Genomic DNA, 16,310 nt, shown 5'->3' with positions numbered 1-16,310 from the left:
AACACACAGCCAGAAATAGGAGCTAATCCCACAAAGGATTTCTAGAGCTCTTTTCCATCAGCTTTACACTGAAAGCAGAATTGGAAATGAAATGAGCTGGGGTAAAATTTAATGTTGTGCTCAGTCCAGATTAGGGAATTTATTGATCATGAGTTTGGTTTAGGTATTAGATTGTGCATCAATTTGTTGTCCTCAGAGCAAAAGGCAGCAATTTAATATTTTCTGAGGATTCCTTCGATTTGTCAAACCTATTAAATGTTAGAAGTCACCAATTAGGTTTCTGAAGAGTCATAGCTGAAAACCACAGGCTTTATTTTTAAAGTGGAACACCTGTGGTTCCGAGCAGCACCGCCACAGCGTGTGAGCAAGGGGAGACAAGGGGAGACTGCAGCTGCCTTGAGGTGTGCTGCATTAGCCATCCTCAGAGCTGGAGATGGAGACATCACCAGTGCCCTGCTGATGGCCTGATCTGGAGGGGAGGGAAAGAGTGCAGGAAAAACATCCTGTCAGCATGAGCCTGCACATTAGTGTTGGAAAGCGTAACTTGCCGAATCTCAGTGGTTTTTCCTATTTTTTTTCAGTCCCTTGAGAGCACCCGTCGAATGCTGCAGCTTGTCGAAGAGGTAAGGACTTGCATTTCATTTCACTTCCATTGTGAGCAGAAGTGATGGAGAGCCTGACACTGGAAGTGGCTTTGTTTAAATTCACACTGCTAGGGCCTGGCCATGGCTTTACATGCCACCGTCCCTGCTCATCCCTACCCCTCACTAGGGCTGTGCAAGACATTGTTCCCTGGTTTCCAAGGCACCGGTTTGGTCATACCTGAGGATGCACTGAGACAGGATTCTGGAGATAAATGAAGGAAACAGCCTCTGAAGGTGACCTAGAGTCAGGGACAAGTGGCTGAGTTTGCTGCAGAGCTCTGGGAGCCTTGTGCCCGGACCACTCTCACATCCTTGGCATAACACTGCAAGAGGGGAGGTGAGAAGGGCCCTTGATCCATTTTCCCAGTCTGCTTTAAATACTTCCCTCTCCATAAACACTTGCAGTTATTTATAGAACATTGGTCAGCACAGCATTTAAATGCTATTTCTTTGTGTATCTCTGAAATATTTATCAGGATTTCAAGGCTCACTCATGAGATGTTCTAGATTGACCACTTTGGAGTTCTCTGATTTCCCATGGTGCTAAGGAAGGGGATCCTGGCTTGGTCCTCAGAGCTAATACCTGCCTGGAGGGAAAAAACCAATTCACTCAGGCCATATTTCACCCTCTCCACAATAAAGGGGTTTAAAAGTTGGGAAATCTCAACTCAGTTTAGTTTAGAGTGTTCAGCTATCAGATGATGGAAAACTTTGCTGCTGCCTGACAGGACATATTATTTTCAGACACCATGCAAGCCCTGGTGCTGGAGCTGGTGACATTTTTAATCAGGGTCATCAGCACTGACAGTCCCAGTACTCCTGACAACCAGAGGAGTCTCCAGCAGAGACAACGGGAAGAAAATTACATCAGGTCTGGTTCAGGAACAAGAACAACCCCAGCCGTAGGCTTTATGGCCCTGAAATCAATCACCACTGTGAAGATCAATGGAGTCCAGCGGAGACAAAATTAAATTTCCACGTACAGACAGACAGATGGGTCACTGAGCATAGTCAGCATCGCTTCTCCTCCACAAACACTTTAGATCAGGGCCCCTTGCAGCCCAAACACTCTCTTGTCTCACGAGCAATCTGTCCCTCTTTGCTGCTCAGTTCCCTGGACATGCCATTCCTAACCACCACTGACGTCAGCTCTGTGCTGGATGCAGCTCCTGCTGAAATCTACTCAACAACAAGGAAGAGAGGCTCATATGAGTACCCCCACAGCACAAGGCAGGAGAGCCTGCTGCCCCAAAATGCCTGGGATCTAAATAGACAAGGCAGATGATGAGTGGGAAGGAGAGGCAGGAAAGGGAAGTGATTTGCTCGGGGCCAAGCCATCAGTAAATATCAGCCCTGCCTCTCCTGAGCCGTATCTGTGCGGCCTGTGCGCTGCCTGAGTCTTCCTAACATATTGAACCAGCATATTGTGAATGCCACTGGAATTTCAGTACTAAATCACAGCAAATGGCAAAGTGGGAGGAGAACTGGGACTGCTGAATTTACCAATGAATTTATAGCACTCTTTGGAAGAGCTCGGCGTCTCTGGACCTGGCGTTTATTCAGATGCCACAATATCTTCCTGTCCAAATAGAGAAGCTGCTAAAACTAGCACTGAGTAGTCAAGGGAGTTCTTCTAAAATGAGCTGAATATTATTTTCACTAAAGTGACTACAGGAGACCTTTAAAATTCTTCTGTGGCCTAAACAGCTGGTTGATTATTCCAATCCCTTTTCCTAGGTACTTTAAAAAAAAATGCAGCATTTAGGGAGTGAGAGATTTTATACCGAAAAGACAAATGGTGAGAGTATTTGAAATTGAACTTGCACTGCTCTGATTCAATAATCCCCCAAAATCCAATTAGACTTCCTCACTTAGCAGAACCTGTCTAGTAGACAGAGATAGAAAATACTAGAAAGAATTCTTTTTACTCTGTTCTCTTGATACAGCAGATCTGTTCTTCCTTTCTTAGGAAAAGGATGCCTCCATGTTTAAGCATTATTACTGTGTACATTTGTATGGATTAAACAGGCTGACTGGACTCCATCCTAGAGACAGGAGAGTGCTGTCTATTCAAGGAAGCCCCAGAGCCATGGAAGACCTAATTGCAGGTCATAGCCCTGCTTGCCCCAGAAGACTATTCCGAGTTTAGAGACTAAGCCCTGATGCTGTTCCCCAGGAACATGGGCAAGGAAAACCAAGGATGTCATTGTTTCTTGGTTTTATTAGCCAGCTTTGCAAGAAGCTGATTTTTCCAGGCCTGGCACAAGAAGGGAGGCAAGAAGTGTTACAAAAGCAGCCACAGCTTTGCCCCAAGGCAGCTCCGTACTGGAATGGCAGATTCCAAAACCCAGTTTGCTCCATGGTGCCCATTGTGTCCAGGCAGTGCAGTTAAGCTGCACTGACCAGTGCTCTTTTGAGCCACTCAGTGCTATAAATACCTGTATTTTATGATGATGCTCTGCAATGTTTGGGCCAAAACATAAAATAAAAATGAAGTGAGGCAGAACAAGTGAGACTAAATACAGTTTGTAGCTGACCTTCTTTTTACGTTCAAGCTTTTTTTCTATGAGGCAACATTATGCAATGCAGAATATCACACACAGGGAGAAAAGCTGGGATTTTGCTCCCATCTCCCAGTGCCACCATCATGGCCTTTAAGGAAAATCAGTTGTGGTAGTATAGGGAAAAAAGGATGTTTTGTAGCTATGAAGAGCAAGGAAAAAATAACAAGATCAGTAGTGGTAAAAGCTCAGAAGAAAGCACTTAGGAATGTACAGACAAAAGGGCTGTTTTGTACATTTAAATCCAGACAGGAGTATCTTTTGTCATGTGAGGTGTGAGTGAAGTATCAAAGGTGAAATGCTGAGCTATAAATGTTTGATAACTGGTGCTGCCCTACGCAGGATACTGAACACACAGAATGCCAATTTACCAGCTGTGAGTGTACCTTGACATTTATTATCACAGCCAAATGCTTCTTAGTCTGAAAAAACAGAAGAAAAAGTGCTTTATTAATTCAGAGTTTGGCCCAAACCTTGTCAAAGCTGATTTGAAATTCACCTTTGATATCATTAGACCTATTGGAAGTACTGAACTATTGGAAGTGTTCTCCTCAGAAAAGTGTTTTAACCAGTGTAATTGCACATATCTGGCACGAGGGAATGTGATCCCTAATTCTGGCCTCTCTTCCTCCAGTGCAGGATTGGCCCCCTTGGTGTGTGTTGGCCAGAGGGAGAGCAGATTCACGTGGGCTGGGATGTGCTTTACCAGGCAGAGCAGCAGTGTGTACCTCTTTAATCAGGGAGACATCGGAGCGTTAACAGCGTGACAGGGAACCTGGAGCAGGAGCTGAGCAAATTCATTGCTACGGATGACTAAAAAATGTTTCTTTGACCACATTTTTGTCTTTAGGGTGTTGACAGTTCTCTTTACTGTCTGTGGGAACTGCTAGCAATGTCAGCCTGTCCTGGTACATAATTGTCTGTATTAATTTATTCAAAACAAACTCTCTAATTCTGGATTAAAGCAAAATTCTTCATCGAAGTGGAAGTTTATGTGTTCTTCACATAACTAAGAGTGTATATGTGTCTTTCAGGATACCTCCTGAAATGAAGGGAAAGTGATTTCCAGAGTTTGGATTCTCTATCTGATACATCATCCCCTTACAGCATTAGGAAAATCTTCACTCAGGCTAAACCAAAGTTTGAGTAGCTGCCTTTGGTAGGATAGGACCCAACACACTGTGTTTCTGGAGGGACTGATGAGCCCTTTGAGAAGTCATTCCAATTGTCTTCCCACTTTTATTTCCATCTTGGGAAATTAAGTTCTGTAACAGCAATAACAAGAAATGATACAGCAATGCAATTCCCCTCCAAAGTGCTAGGCAAATTTTAGTGAACATTTTGTTGCTGACATGCTTTGAGTGAAACTCTCACAAAATATCCCAAACAAACAAACAAACAAACAAAAACCCAAAGCAAAAGCAACCAAAAAAATTTTAAAAGCTATTAGAGAAGACTAAGGATAATGTCTATTAAAGCCTCCAAAAGGGTTCCCAGTAATGCTGTTAACCAAGCTTCACTGAAGCACTGCCAGACTAAAGTATCTATGAGCTGTATTAAGCCCAAAGGTTTAAAATCATATATTCTGGTTCTTTGATTAATAGCTTTGCCAGTGGCCAAATGGAGAACCTGGGCATATGTGCTTCATATAAATGATGCAGAATCCAAACCAGTACTGCTTGTTCATTTGCTTTTATTCAAGCATTAGAGCTGGGCTGAAAGATTGAAGGACATAAACTTTCCTGAAATGTATGGGGTCTGTTTCACCTAATGTGATATATTTTAAGTTGGAAGTGTTGGCCTCCTGCCCTGAAGGGTCATCTCATGTGCAAAATTATTTTATATATTATATATTTTACCATCTGCAGAATACCTGCATTATGGATAAACAGAGGAACTCCAGGGCTGCAAGTTTAATTCCTCAACATTAGCAATTCTTGCTGTGCCATTTTCTTATAAAGGACAAGAATGTGAGAGGTTGGCTGTGCCATGGCAAAATCCAGCAGTCCAAATTCTCCTCTCAAGTGCAATGAGAAGACAAGGAGACTCAGAAGTTATTCTCAAAAGAGATAGGTGCTACAGATTAAAGAGCTGGATGAAAATGGCATGTGCTCTATGAACTTTCTAGGGTCCTGTGAAATATGCATTTTTCATCTCTCTGGCCTGATCTACCCTAAGCATTTCACTTTTTTGAGAATCCTTGTTTTGCTAAAATAATACAGGATTGCCTCTACGTGGACTGGAGGGTCTGAAGAGATTCCTCCACTGCACAGGAGGGAAGAAATGCTCTAATCCTGACCAAGGTGGGAATTGAACACACAATTTTGTAACATGATGGACCCTGCTAGTTCTATGAATTCATGGCTTCCCACACAGGCCATCACTGATATTGGGGAGCACTGGATGTGTGTGGGAATCCTTCCTGAGCCCTCAGGAGCAGCCAGAGCCAAGCACAGCCACTGGGCCCATGGTGATGTGAGTCTGTAACCAAGGACTCAGAGGCAGGGCTGTGAATCCTGTCCTTCTGGACTGGCACTTGACAGCAGAGCTTTCATCACCTCCTGTTCCACACTGTCCCCACAGCCAGCTCAGGTGGCACCTGCTCCACTGAGACCCAGGGGTGTTTATGTGACACTGCCAGTGCAGGAAATGCCAACATGCCTGTGTGTGCCCCCCAAACACTCTTGTTGGACACATTTCTCCCCTTCTATTTCTTTAACTGAGGTCTTGTACTTTCCAGAGATGCCTCAGTCTGTTGTCACTGGGGATCAGACACAGAGTGCTTCTCTCCTGCTCGGACATCTGGATGATGAACACATTTTTGGAATAGTTCTGTCTTACAGAGAGGTTTGGGTTTGTGTTATCTAAGATACCAGACATAATGGAAATACTGAGCTTTTAGAAAAGTCTGGACCTATTTTAAATGCACAAACATGATTTATTTTTTGACTGATTTTACACATTTAATTCTTTTTGGAGGAAAGCTGTAAATTAACGCTTAATAGAAATTTGGAACAGAAGGAGATTGTCACTTGATGTCTGAATCACATCTCATCCTTTTCAGTCACCACCTCTTTATTAGCTTCAATATGCTTTGGATTAGACCACAGACGCAGACAAGTTTATTCATTGCACACCCTTTAATATTTTCACATTTGTGTTAATGCTGTGGCAGGCTGTTTGTAAGAGATACATTGTTGCCTGATAAAATTAAATGGCATTGATGGTCAGGTAAAGAACAGAAAATTTCACCTCTTTTGCTCTGTGTAAGGATTTGATATGAAATATAAACCATAGGGCCTAGTTCCTGAGCTCATCTCCCAGCACATGTCTTGTTCAGGTCACTGGACATCTTAGCTCTATAAAGGTGGTTTGCTTAGATGTTAAACACAGCAGGAAAATAAGGACAGAGGGTTGAAGAGCAGTAGATATTTCTCAGCCCAACTATGTTTGATTCAGCAAAAAGTTTTGGAGCTCAATATCTGGAAGGGTCCCATGTCAGACTGCACTCTATTTACTGAAACACAAGGTAACTCAGGACCCAAGCAGCCTTCTTGTGTTTGCATGAGTTTCCATGTTTGTTAAAATACATACAAATCTAGGGGGGGAAAAATTCCCTGGTTACCAAGAGTATAAAAAGATCCAATAAAAAACTATTGTACAGGCTGTGCTTAGCAGACACAGGGTGCTTAGTGCCCCACAGAAAACATTAGCTAATTAAAGGTGGTTTCTTTATTCTAAACTGGCAAACCTAAGATGAGCCTCGCACCCCAAGTTTCTAAAGGCTGCAAAAAGGAAAGCTGGCTGGGATTCAAGTAAATGCAGTGAACTTGAAGGGAGAGAGAGCAGCAGTGGGTTCCTGGTAGACGGCTGACCCGAGGGCAGCAGGGTGCAGCAGACCTGGGGGAAAGCAGGAGGCCTTTTCTGTCCATCTGACAACTCACACAGGGACATTTGACAAAGAGACAGCCAACCAGCCTGCACACATCTGATGCTTTTCCCAGTTTCTGCAGTGATGTAGACAATGCAGACATGAATGGGGGTGCAGGGAGAGGCAGAGAAGAGCACAACAAGAGGTACCTCGTGTCCCTCTTGAGCCGAGCAGGATCCTCTGGAGGCACAGCACAGAAGCACCAGCAAACAGCCCTGAGCGTGGCAGGGCTGGGCTTGTGGCTGGGCCAGCGTGGGCTGTGGGAGCCTGGGAGTACCCTGTGAGCGTGGGCAGGGCAGCTCATGGCCACTGACACTTCACTGCACCCACAAAAACTGATGAGCAGTGAGAAGGGCAGCTGGCAGGTAGGATAACATGAGGTCCTTGATTTGCCTCCAGGAGTGGTGAAAAGCAAGAGGGTCAGTCAGGAGTTTAGTTTTCTGTTCCTGATGTAGCTGTGCAACTGTGGGCATCTCCCTGCCCTCTGCAAAATTGACACCACCACCCCCTTTATCTGTTTCACAGGAGCATGGATCACTTTCTGTTCACAGCAACAAGTAAATTACTGCTGCACATGTCCAGGTAGCTCTGCTGTCAAGCTGTCAGGCCACAGAGGACTTACTTCATCTGTTATTGACATGCAACAGTCAGGAGATCATTCAAGCCATTAATTATTCACAGATGTTATCACTGCTCCAAGCACAACAGAGCTGGTTTCCCCTTTGTAATTAAAAAGGAGATAATTTGATGTGTGATATAGCTGAGTACCACAGCACCCAGGAAGCAGAGACACCTGATCACATCCCAGAGTGATGATAACACATAATAAAAATTGTACTTGTGAGAGGTGCCCTACCCCTAGCTTAGGCAGGTGGGAGCTGTGAATGGCTCAGCTTTGCTCCAACCCTGTACCCAGCAAAGGCAGTGGTAAGATTCCCACTAAGCTCTGGGAGCAGAGGCAGATTCAGTTGTAGGTGTTTTGAAAATCCTACCTTCAAGCTCAATTCAAAGTCCATTAATGCTAAAGGTGTCTGTAGACTGAATTAAAACTTGGCTCAAACCCATATCTATTAGATCACTGAGCCAAAAAATATGGCTTAATCCTATTAAATATTAGCCTGCTTTAAACTGGATTTCCTAAGTAGGTAAGCTTTCTGACTTCTGTCAGCAGCAAGAGCTGTGCACAAACCACTGTGCCACCTTCCCAAACATGTTTGTGTCATACCTGTTTTCCCTGGGAATTTCTCCTGTGAGATTCACATCCACCTACAATATCAACACCCCCATCCTCCCCTCTCCTACTTCACTGGACTTGGAGATGAGCCTTCTCTTTTTAGAGATTACTCTTGTGTAAAGCGGTTGTTTTAATCTCAAGGTCCATGGCTTTGTGCTTTCTGCAGAAGTTCAGTATGCCAGTGAATCCAGAAGGACTGATGGTACAATGGAGTACCTAGCTCCTCACACAGTGTCCAGGCACATAAGGCCTTTGGACTGTGCCATCAGCCCCTCGCCATTCCTTTCACTGTTTTTCTTGTGTCTTCCTATGTCCCATACCAAGGGCTGAGTGTTCCCTCACTGATCTCTCTTTCTCTCTCTCTCTCTCTTCTCCCCCTCTCTCTCCTTACCTTGCTACCACTATTGGGATGTAGAGTAAAGATGCTGGTATCAGGACTTTGGTTATGTTGGATGAGCAAGGAGGTAAGTTCAGATTGCTTCAGTAAGGAAGTATAACCCTTCTCAAAGTGCTGTACTGACTGTGTGCAACCCTGGAAATGAGGGACAGAAAATGCGTGTGGTTGTGCATGAGAACCCCCAAACCTCTTTGCCTTTAGCTCTGTTCTCCAGCAGAGAAAAATGTACAACAGCTGCCTAAAAGTCTGTACTTCTTTTGATCTGCTTCCCATTAATGTCAAAGAGAGCTGCAGGCTGAACTCAACCAAATCACCATTTGATTTCAGCAAGCTTTGGGTCAAGATCCAGCTACGTGACGAGAAGATTTGCCTCTATAAGTGTAAAATCCAGCATTATTTATGCAGGTGCTAAGTAATTTTCCTACTTAAATCACAAGTGAAAGACATGCAACAATTGCATCCCAAGAGGAGGTAAACGGGTTTAGTTTGTGTAAGATTCAGTTGCTTTTTGTACAGTAGTGAGGCAGTGGGAATGACAGAATTTAAACATTAAAAGGTATTCCACAATCAGCTCATTACAATTGTCCATATAGGAGGTTTCAGACTTACACTACCTGTCTGCGGATGGCAATGACAAAGACAGAGCCTGATATATTCAATACATTCCAGGAAATTACATTTTTTCCCTTCATAATATTACAAAGAAAAGTTAGCCTTCTCTCCCTCTCAATAAAACTAATAAGTCTTCATTTTCCATAGACCCACAGCCCCAGGAAAATGGTGTCTCCAATAAATCAACAGAGCAGAAATTTCTGCTACTCTCTGTCAGACCAGCCCCCCAAAGGCCCTTGTTATTATTTACTATGTGGCAGGACACAAAATTATTATTAGGAAATGTTTTCTGCAGAGGCAATGCTGCGTTACTCATCAAACCTGGACAATGATAATAAGCCAGGGTACAGAATCCTTAGCAAATGGACTGCAGAACACAACAGGACCTTTCCAGTTTTAATGTCCCTGCCTCTCTGACACTATAATGAATGAAAAGTAAAAGTAATAACAGGACCTAAATGGAAAGTCTTTTCTTCTATTTGCTTTTTTTATGTATGTCTCATTGCTTTCCTTCCATATGCCCCATTTAGGGAAAGAAAATTTAACCAAATTTTGTCAGATCGATTTGTCTTGACAAGAAAAATACCACAGAGAACATTTTGTTGTCTTCAAAAAATAATGGCAGTAGAAAAACTATCACCAAATACAGAAAACCAGAAATTACTTATGTTGAAACAGATATGGCAACTGTCTAAATAATGTGTTTTGTTTCAGCAGTGGATTATATTGTTGTAATAAATCACAAATATTGTCAAAGAAAGTATGTTAATACCCAGGTGTGTCTTGCAATGTAATTCACAGGCAGAATACCAGAAACTTTAGTGGCTACTACATATGTTTCTGTTCCTTAACTGCTCTATTTCCACAGACTGCTAGGGAGTTTGTTTTTTTTTTTTGTTTAATCCTGAATTTTCTGGGTTTTTAAATTATTATTTTGGAATTCTACTATTGTTAACCCCTGTATTCGGAAGTTTTCTGAGTGATTCAGTCTGTAGCCATGACAGGAAGGACAATGTGAGTGAGCCAAGGAGCTGAGACTGGACACACTCAACTCTCTGGAGTCCAGGGAGCTCAGTATTAAACCCTTATTGAGAGTGAAGCCTGCAATGCTTGTTGTACAGTCACAGATGCAGTTAGTCAATACCTCCAGCAAAGACTCAGAAGGTCTTGGAGCCTCTTTAAATTGGTTATGGTCATGCCTTAAGTGGTTCAGTAAATTTAGCTTATGACTATACAGTGTGGGTTTCTCAAGGAAAACAGCCAAATAATGTTACCAACCATGAAAATATTGTAACCTTGTACTATGCTAAATGTTTAATTAAGTTTTCTGCGTTTAACCATATGTAGGTGTAATAATTGCTAATTTTTTTTATTTCATTTTAGTGATAAAGGACTTACACTACTGGGCAAAATACACTAATGATGACTTTGAACCCTCTGTAATTAGTGCAATGTGTGCAGCTCACGCAGGTCTCAGCAGATTATCAGATTAGGGAAATCATTTGCTAACACTGCCATGTGATCTCTTTGCAGCTGACTGCACAAGTCACTTAAGATTATTAGGTGTTAAATATACAGAAAACATGACATTGATCTTTGCAGTGGGCGGCAGGCAGAAGATCTAATCTCTGCACTTGCTGGAAGCTCTATTTCTAGGTTTCCTTACAAAATTGCTTGTTTTGAAGTTAAACAGACCTTACATGGAAAAACCTTTCTGAGCCAATTCAACCCAAATAGTGCAAAGCAGAACTGATTTTCTGGTATCAGTGAGCAGAAGTCTCTGGGATCCTAAAGGCAGTAAGCCAAGGTAATTTCCCAATGCCAGGTATTTGTACACCAAAACCAGCCTGGACAGCTGCTCTTGCCCAAAGGTTTAGCACAGCTGGCTGCACAGCAGGTTACAGAGTCTGTCATAACCCACAGAGATCTGGAGCTTCACGAGAGCTCCCTGTCTCACAGAGAATGCACTCCCATAAAAGCTCGAGACTCCTCCAGTGCCCTCTGAAGAATGGGAACCTGAGTAGGGAGCCCCTCTACAATCAAGAGTGTTACCATTTTTTGGGTCAGGTACTGTCACCCAAACCAGTTGAACACAGCTCTTCCCCCGGGGAGCCCACAGGAAGGAGCCAGGAGTTTAGATTTTCCTTGCTGGGTTTTTTCCCATCACTAAGAAAGTCATTCCCAGACCACATGTGCATCCATAATGCTTACATTTTTTTAATCTGGCCTTGAGTCAAGCTCCCTTAATTAATGATATAAATATGTATATAACCCTTTAAACTAAAATACTTGTATTTTACATGGAAAAATAAATGCTGCAAAGGATTATTGAGCAATGGGAATTCCTCTGCCTCTTTAACATGCTAACTTAGAAAAATGTTAATATCTGGATGTATTTGGGCTAAAAGCAAACAGTAGAAATGAAACTAATAGTACAAAGTGAAGATATGAAGGTAAACCTGAAGTGCTAACACAGAAAAGGTTCCAGGCTGGTAACTCTGCTCATCCTTAGGAAACTCCCATCACTGGACGTCATAGCAGGGTTAAAGATTTGGACCTTCAAGGACATTGTTTGTGTGATGATGTCCTCATGCAGTTTATTACAGAAGAATTTTGCTCTTGTATTCCAAACGAGGTGCAGGGGAAAAACTTTTCCAATAACAACAGCAGCAGCACAGTAATTTTTCATCCAAGACAAGACGGAGGAATGGCCACAACTTTGATAAGAGACATAGAAAATGTCAGTGCAATTGGAATTTTCTCCTTGCACCATGAATGCACAAACAGCAATGCTGGGGAACATGGGGAGCAGATTAATCTACCTAGCAGATCTTACTCCAGATCAAGCTTATAAAGGACATAAAACTTGGAAATAAGTGGGCAATCCCACAAACAAAAGCACTGGCACACATGCAAGCTGACCTCCACTGCTTTTGCAGGAGTTGTGGGTTTGGCAGTTTTGTATGTTATGGCTAATTAGCAAAATAAAAGGGGACTAACAACTGCTGCAGTTTTCCCAGGGAAGATGGCATTAATTATGCTGAAATTGTAGCACAGAACAAAGGACAGATGAACCCCCACAAAGCAGGTTGTGCCTTTGTCTCCTGTTATTTTTAGCAGAGCTCCACGTGGGCTCGCAGCTCTCCCCTCCAGCTTTGTTCCACGGGTGCCTGTGCCCAGCAGTGCCTCTCAGAGCACAGCTAGGTCAGAGCTCAGATCTCTGAAAAGGCTGTCCCACAGTCCATGCTCCAGTACGGTTCTCCTTCATGGAAAACGGGATGACAGCCTAGCATTGGAAATAGTTCATCAGCTGAGTCTCAAATTAAACCCTCTTGTATGCAATTATGATTGCTATGTGTTCTTAAGATGTCCTTTGTGTTTTCTTCCTTTTTTTCCTAATTAAAATTGCCCTTGGGGGAAATTGCTTGCTGCACAATACTCCAGGCAAAGGAGCAAGTTCCAGCCTCCACAGGCATTAGCTGACATTCAAGCACAGGCCCCAGATCCTGGACATCAGTGAAGGAATATTTGTTACAAATTACAGACGAGGATGCAAAGGTGAAGCAACACCACACTTGCTCTGTGCTGGTCTTGCTACCAATGCCCTTGGTAAGATGCTTTTGCAGCTTTTTTTGCTGAAGACACCACAGGAGCAGCTGAGAGATGCCCTTGCTACAGCTTCCCTGCCCCAGCCACTTCCCTAGATCAGTCACAGGATGGGGAATTGCCAGGATGGTACAGGAGATCCTGGCAAAGACCCACTGGCAAATGGTCACAATGCTGTGATAAAACTAACAGGACTAGCTTATGTTCCCTCAGTTACCTTACAGGAGTAATTCACAAGTATAATGATACAGGTAAAAATCTATTCGTTTGTGCCTTAAGACAGACCATTTGTTTGCTGTGAGATCTGGAAGAAGATTTATGGTCCCTACCTTGAAATGAAAGTGATGTTCTCAGACATCAAAATACAAAAAGAGTTGCAGCGTTTTCCAGAGGGGGAAAAAAATGAAGGAAATCACAATGAAACTTACCTCTGATGTGTATTCTGCCTCCAGACAGCATCAATTCTCTTAGGTATATATCATATACCATACATAAACATATAGGTGCAGCTTATTCAAATAATATTGCACTAAACTGTCAAAAGATGTTCAAACTCTGACCTTGAAGGGCCTCTCTAAATGGAAGACAAAAGACATTATCTCTTGTAGGCGTGAATTTGCGTAGGTTCATGGCAGGATATGCCAACAAACTGTCTTCCCTAAAGCCTTTAGTACAGCACAGAACGTTGGAATAGGGAAGATCTGTGGAAACAGACATTAAATTAACCTCTCGATTGCCATCTGATTTCCTACCGGCAGTGATTCATTCTGGGCCACATTTTAATAGCAGTTATACCAAAACAAATCCAGCGTGACCCCATTAAGTTAATTCCACTATAATATTTATGCCTCAATAATTGCGGTTAGATTCATGAATCTATTTCCTTGCTTGTGGGACCAGATCTTTGACAGGTATAAATTGGCATTGCTCCACAAAGCCTGCATAACTATGCTGATTCAAACCAGTTAACAATCCAGCCCACGACGTTAACAACTAGCAAGTGGTTTTAGGACCAGCAGCCAGCTGTCTAGACTTCTGGGCTGCAAATATGACATGGGGGTTTTTTTTACACTGATGAGGTTTCCTTTAATGGAAGATAAATGAGTTGTGGCTCCCTTTCCTATTCAGCAATAGTCCAGGCATCAAACACAAATCCTGAAGTAGGATAATAAAGTCAGGCTTCTAGAGATGGCTGTAGTAAAATGGAAGACTTTGAGTTGTGTCAAATACACTCTTCAATAAGCACTCATTTATTCAGGCAGAACAGAAAACAGGTAAAGACAGTTCAAAAGGACCTGTTACACACATGGCTTTAGAGAATGTGCATCTGGGCAAGGAGAACTGCTTCCACTGAGAGCTACCAGTGGTACCAGATCTAGGACTGACCCATGCAGGGTGAATCGGGCTTTTGCTACTGGACAGACCAGGTTAGAGAAGCACTAGCAAGAAAATCAGTGGAAGAAAGATCAGACACCTGCCATATCCCCCAGAGTCAAAAAGCACGTGTGGGTCCAGCCGTTCTTGAACTGCCAGGGGGCTCTGCAGCGCTCGGAAGCAGGAGCTGGGAGCCTGAGACACAAGTGCAGCAAATCCCATCACGCTGCGTGAAGCAGCACCAAAGGCAGCTCACGGTGCCGCAGCTGCTCCCCAGAGCGAGAGCAAGTGCTGCTCAGCTGAGGAGCAGGAGCACAGGGAGGGCTGTCCCCTTCTGCCCCAGACTCACATTTCTGATGAGAGTGACTATCTGGGCCTGCGGACACCAGGCAAAGCTTCTGCTGAAGCCTACATTACAACGTGCATTAAGACAATCCAACCTTGCTTTTCTGGCTCTCTGCTCAGCAGTTTACCTGGCTGAACATGTACAGTCCCTCTCTCAGGTTTCCTTCTCGCTTTCCCAGTCCTTTGCTTACACAGTGTGTGCCCCTTTAGAGGGCAGTGCCAGGTAACTGATCCTCTAAATATATCCTTGGATTTGGGAACAATAACTCCTGTGGTACCAGGAGAGAGGAGCTGAGGAGAATGAGAACAGACAGCAGAAAGGCAGATGAATCTCACCATACTGACATGGCACCTCTCCTCCTCAAAGCCCAGGGTCATGTAAGAATTAAACAAAGAACACAAGTTCAATACTTGAACTATTCCAGCTTGAATAATTTAGCCCAGGATTTTCTAGCCCCTTGAGGGGTGAGGTTCCTGTTTCCTATTAAAATTAATTAAATAAAATTAATTTTAATGGGAACTGGGCCTCTCAACCCCCCAGAAAGCTTTGAAAAGCTAAACCTCAATTGTTATTAAAAACCCAAGTAAGAAATTAGGCATCTTCATGTTCTCAAAGAAGTTAAGAGGAGCTTTTTACTGACATCAATATGCATATGATTTTTCTTCAAAAATTTTCTTCTTCTTTCTTTTTTTTTTTCTGGATAGGACTCAGTTAACATCAGGGATGACATTAAATTCCTCCTATAACCAGCACTCTTAGTTCCTTCCTCTACAGTCTAATTCAGTGTTTTTCTATTCCATATGGGGACTAGGGATGTGTTTGAATTTTACTGGGACTGCTTTACTTTTCCTTGTTAGGTACAGTTACAATTTTTAATGGATTGAAATGCCACTCCAAGTACCCTTTTGATCCTGGGTAGCATCTGAGTCTATCCTTTGGGAACAAATGGTGTAAAATGTAAATCCCATATAAAATGCTCTCCCTACTGCAGACTCCACACAAGACACTTGATCCAATTGGATCCATATCTGTTTACCTCAGTGGAGAATCCCGTTCCTACACTTTTATGTCATGGCATTCTGTTCTTCTAGGACATTTTCCCCAGCTTTAAAAGTGAAAATAAATTAACACATTAAGTTATTCTGAACCCCCAAGTCACTTAGAAAACCAAGTCACTAAGAAAACCCCTCAGGTTAGGTGGAAATATGCCAAATTTTGTTTAATGCCCGCAGAGAGATAGGGTCCATATGTGCCTGGCTTCTGGGCCTGGTGCTCCTTAGCTTGTCCTGGAGCAAAGTGGAAGTGACCCCACTGAAGACATGACCGTTCACCCAATGCCCGTTTCCATAAGCTCCCCTGGGGCCAGAGACAAGCAGCACCACAGCCGGTGACCCTCTCGCAGAGAGCATCCCGGAGTGGTTTCAGTTGTTCCTGCTCACTGAGGTTACTCCTGATTTGCAGCACCCACACGGGGAAGAAAACCAGCCCTGAGGCCACACTCAGGCTAGAGATCAATATCCAGCACCAGTGAAAGTGACAGGTCTGTTTGCTCGGCCTCTGGAAGAGAGGGTACCTCAACACAAGCCCTAACAGCTCGCTCCATTA

At 43.3% G+C, this 16,310-nt stretch overlaps 1 protein-coding gene across 2 annotated transcripts in view; it reads left to right on the top strand.

The window, feature by feature from the left end:
- SNAP25 (synaptosome associated protein 25) overlaps nt 1-16,310 on the top strand; it is a 61,369-nt gene that overhangs the window by 31,564 nt on the left and 13,495 nt on the right. For both annotated transcript variants that reach the window (XM_036379833.2, XM_036379832.2), the window contains exons 3-4: nt 582-623; nt 8,786-8,834. In XM_036379833.2, coding sequence (XP_036235726.1) covers nt 582-623; nt 8,786-8,834 — 91 coding nt within the window. The remainder of the gene's footprint in view (nt 1-581; nt 624-8,785; nt 8,835-16,310) is intronic.

The sequence above is a fragment of the Molothrus ater genome, chromosome 3 (genome assembly GCF_012460135.2).
Source record: "Molothrus ater isolate BHLD 08-10-18 breed brown headed cowbird chromosome 3, BPBGC_Mater_1.1, whole genome shotgun sequence".
Taxonomy (NCBI): Eukaryota; Metazoa; Chordata; class Aves; order Passeriformes; family Icteridae; genus Molothrus; species Molothrus ater.
This window is presented reverse-complemented; position numbering and strand designations above follow the sequence as displayed.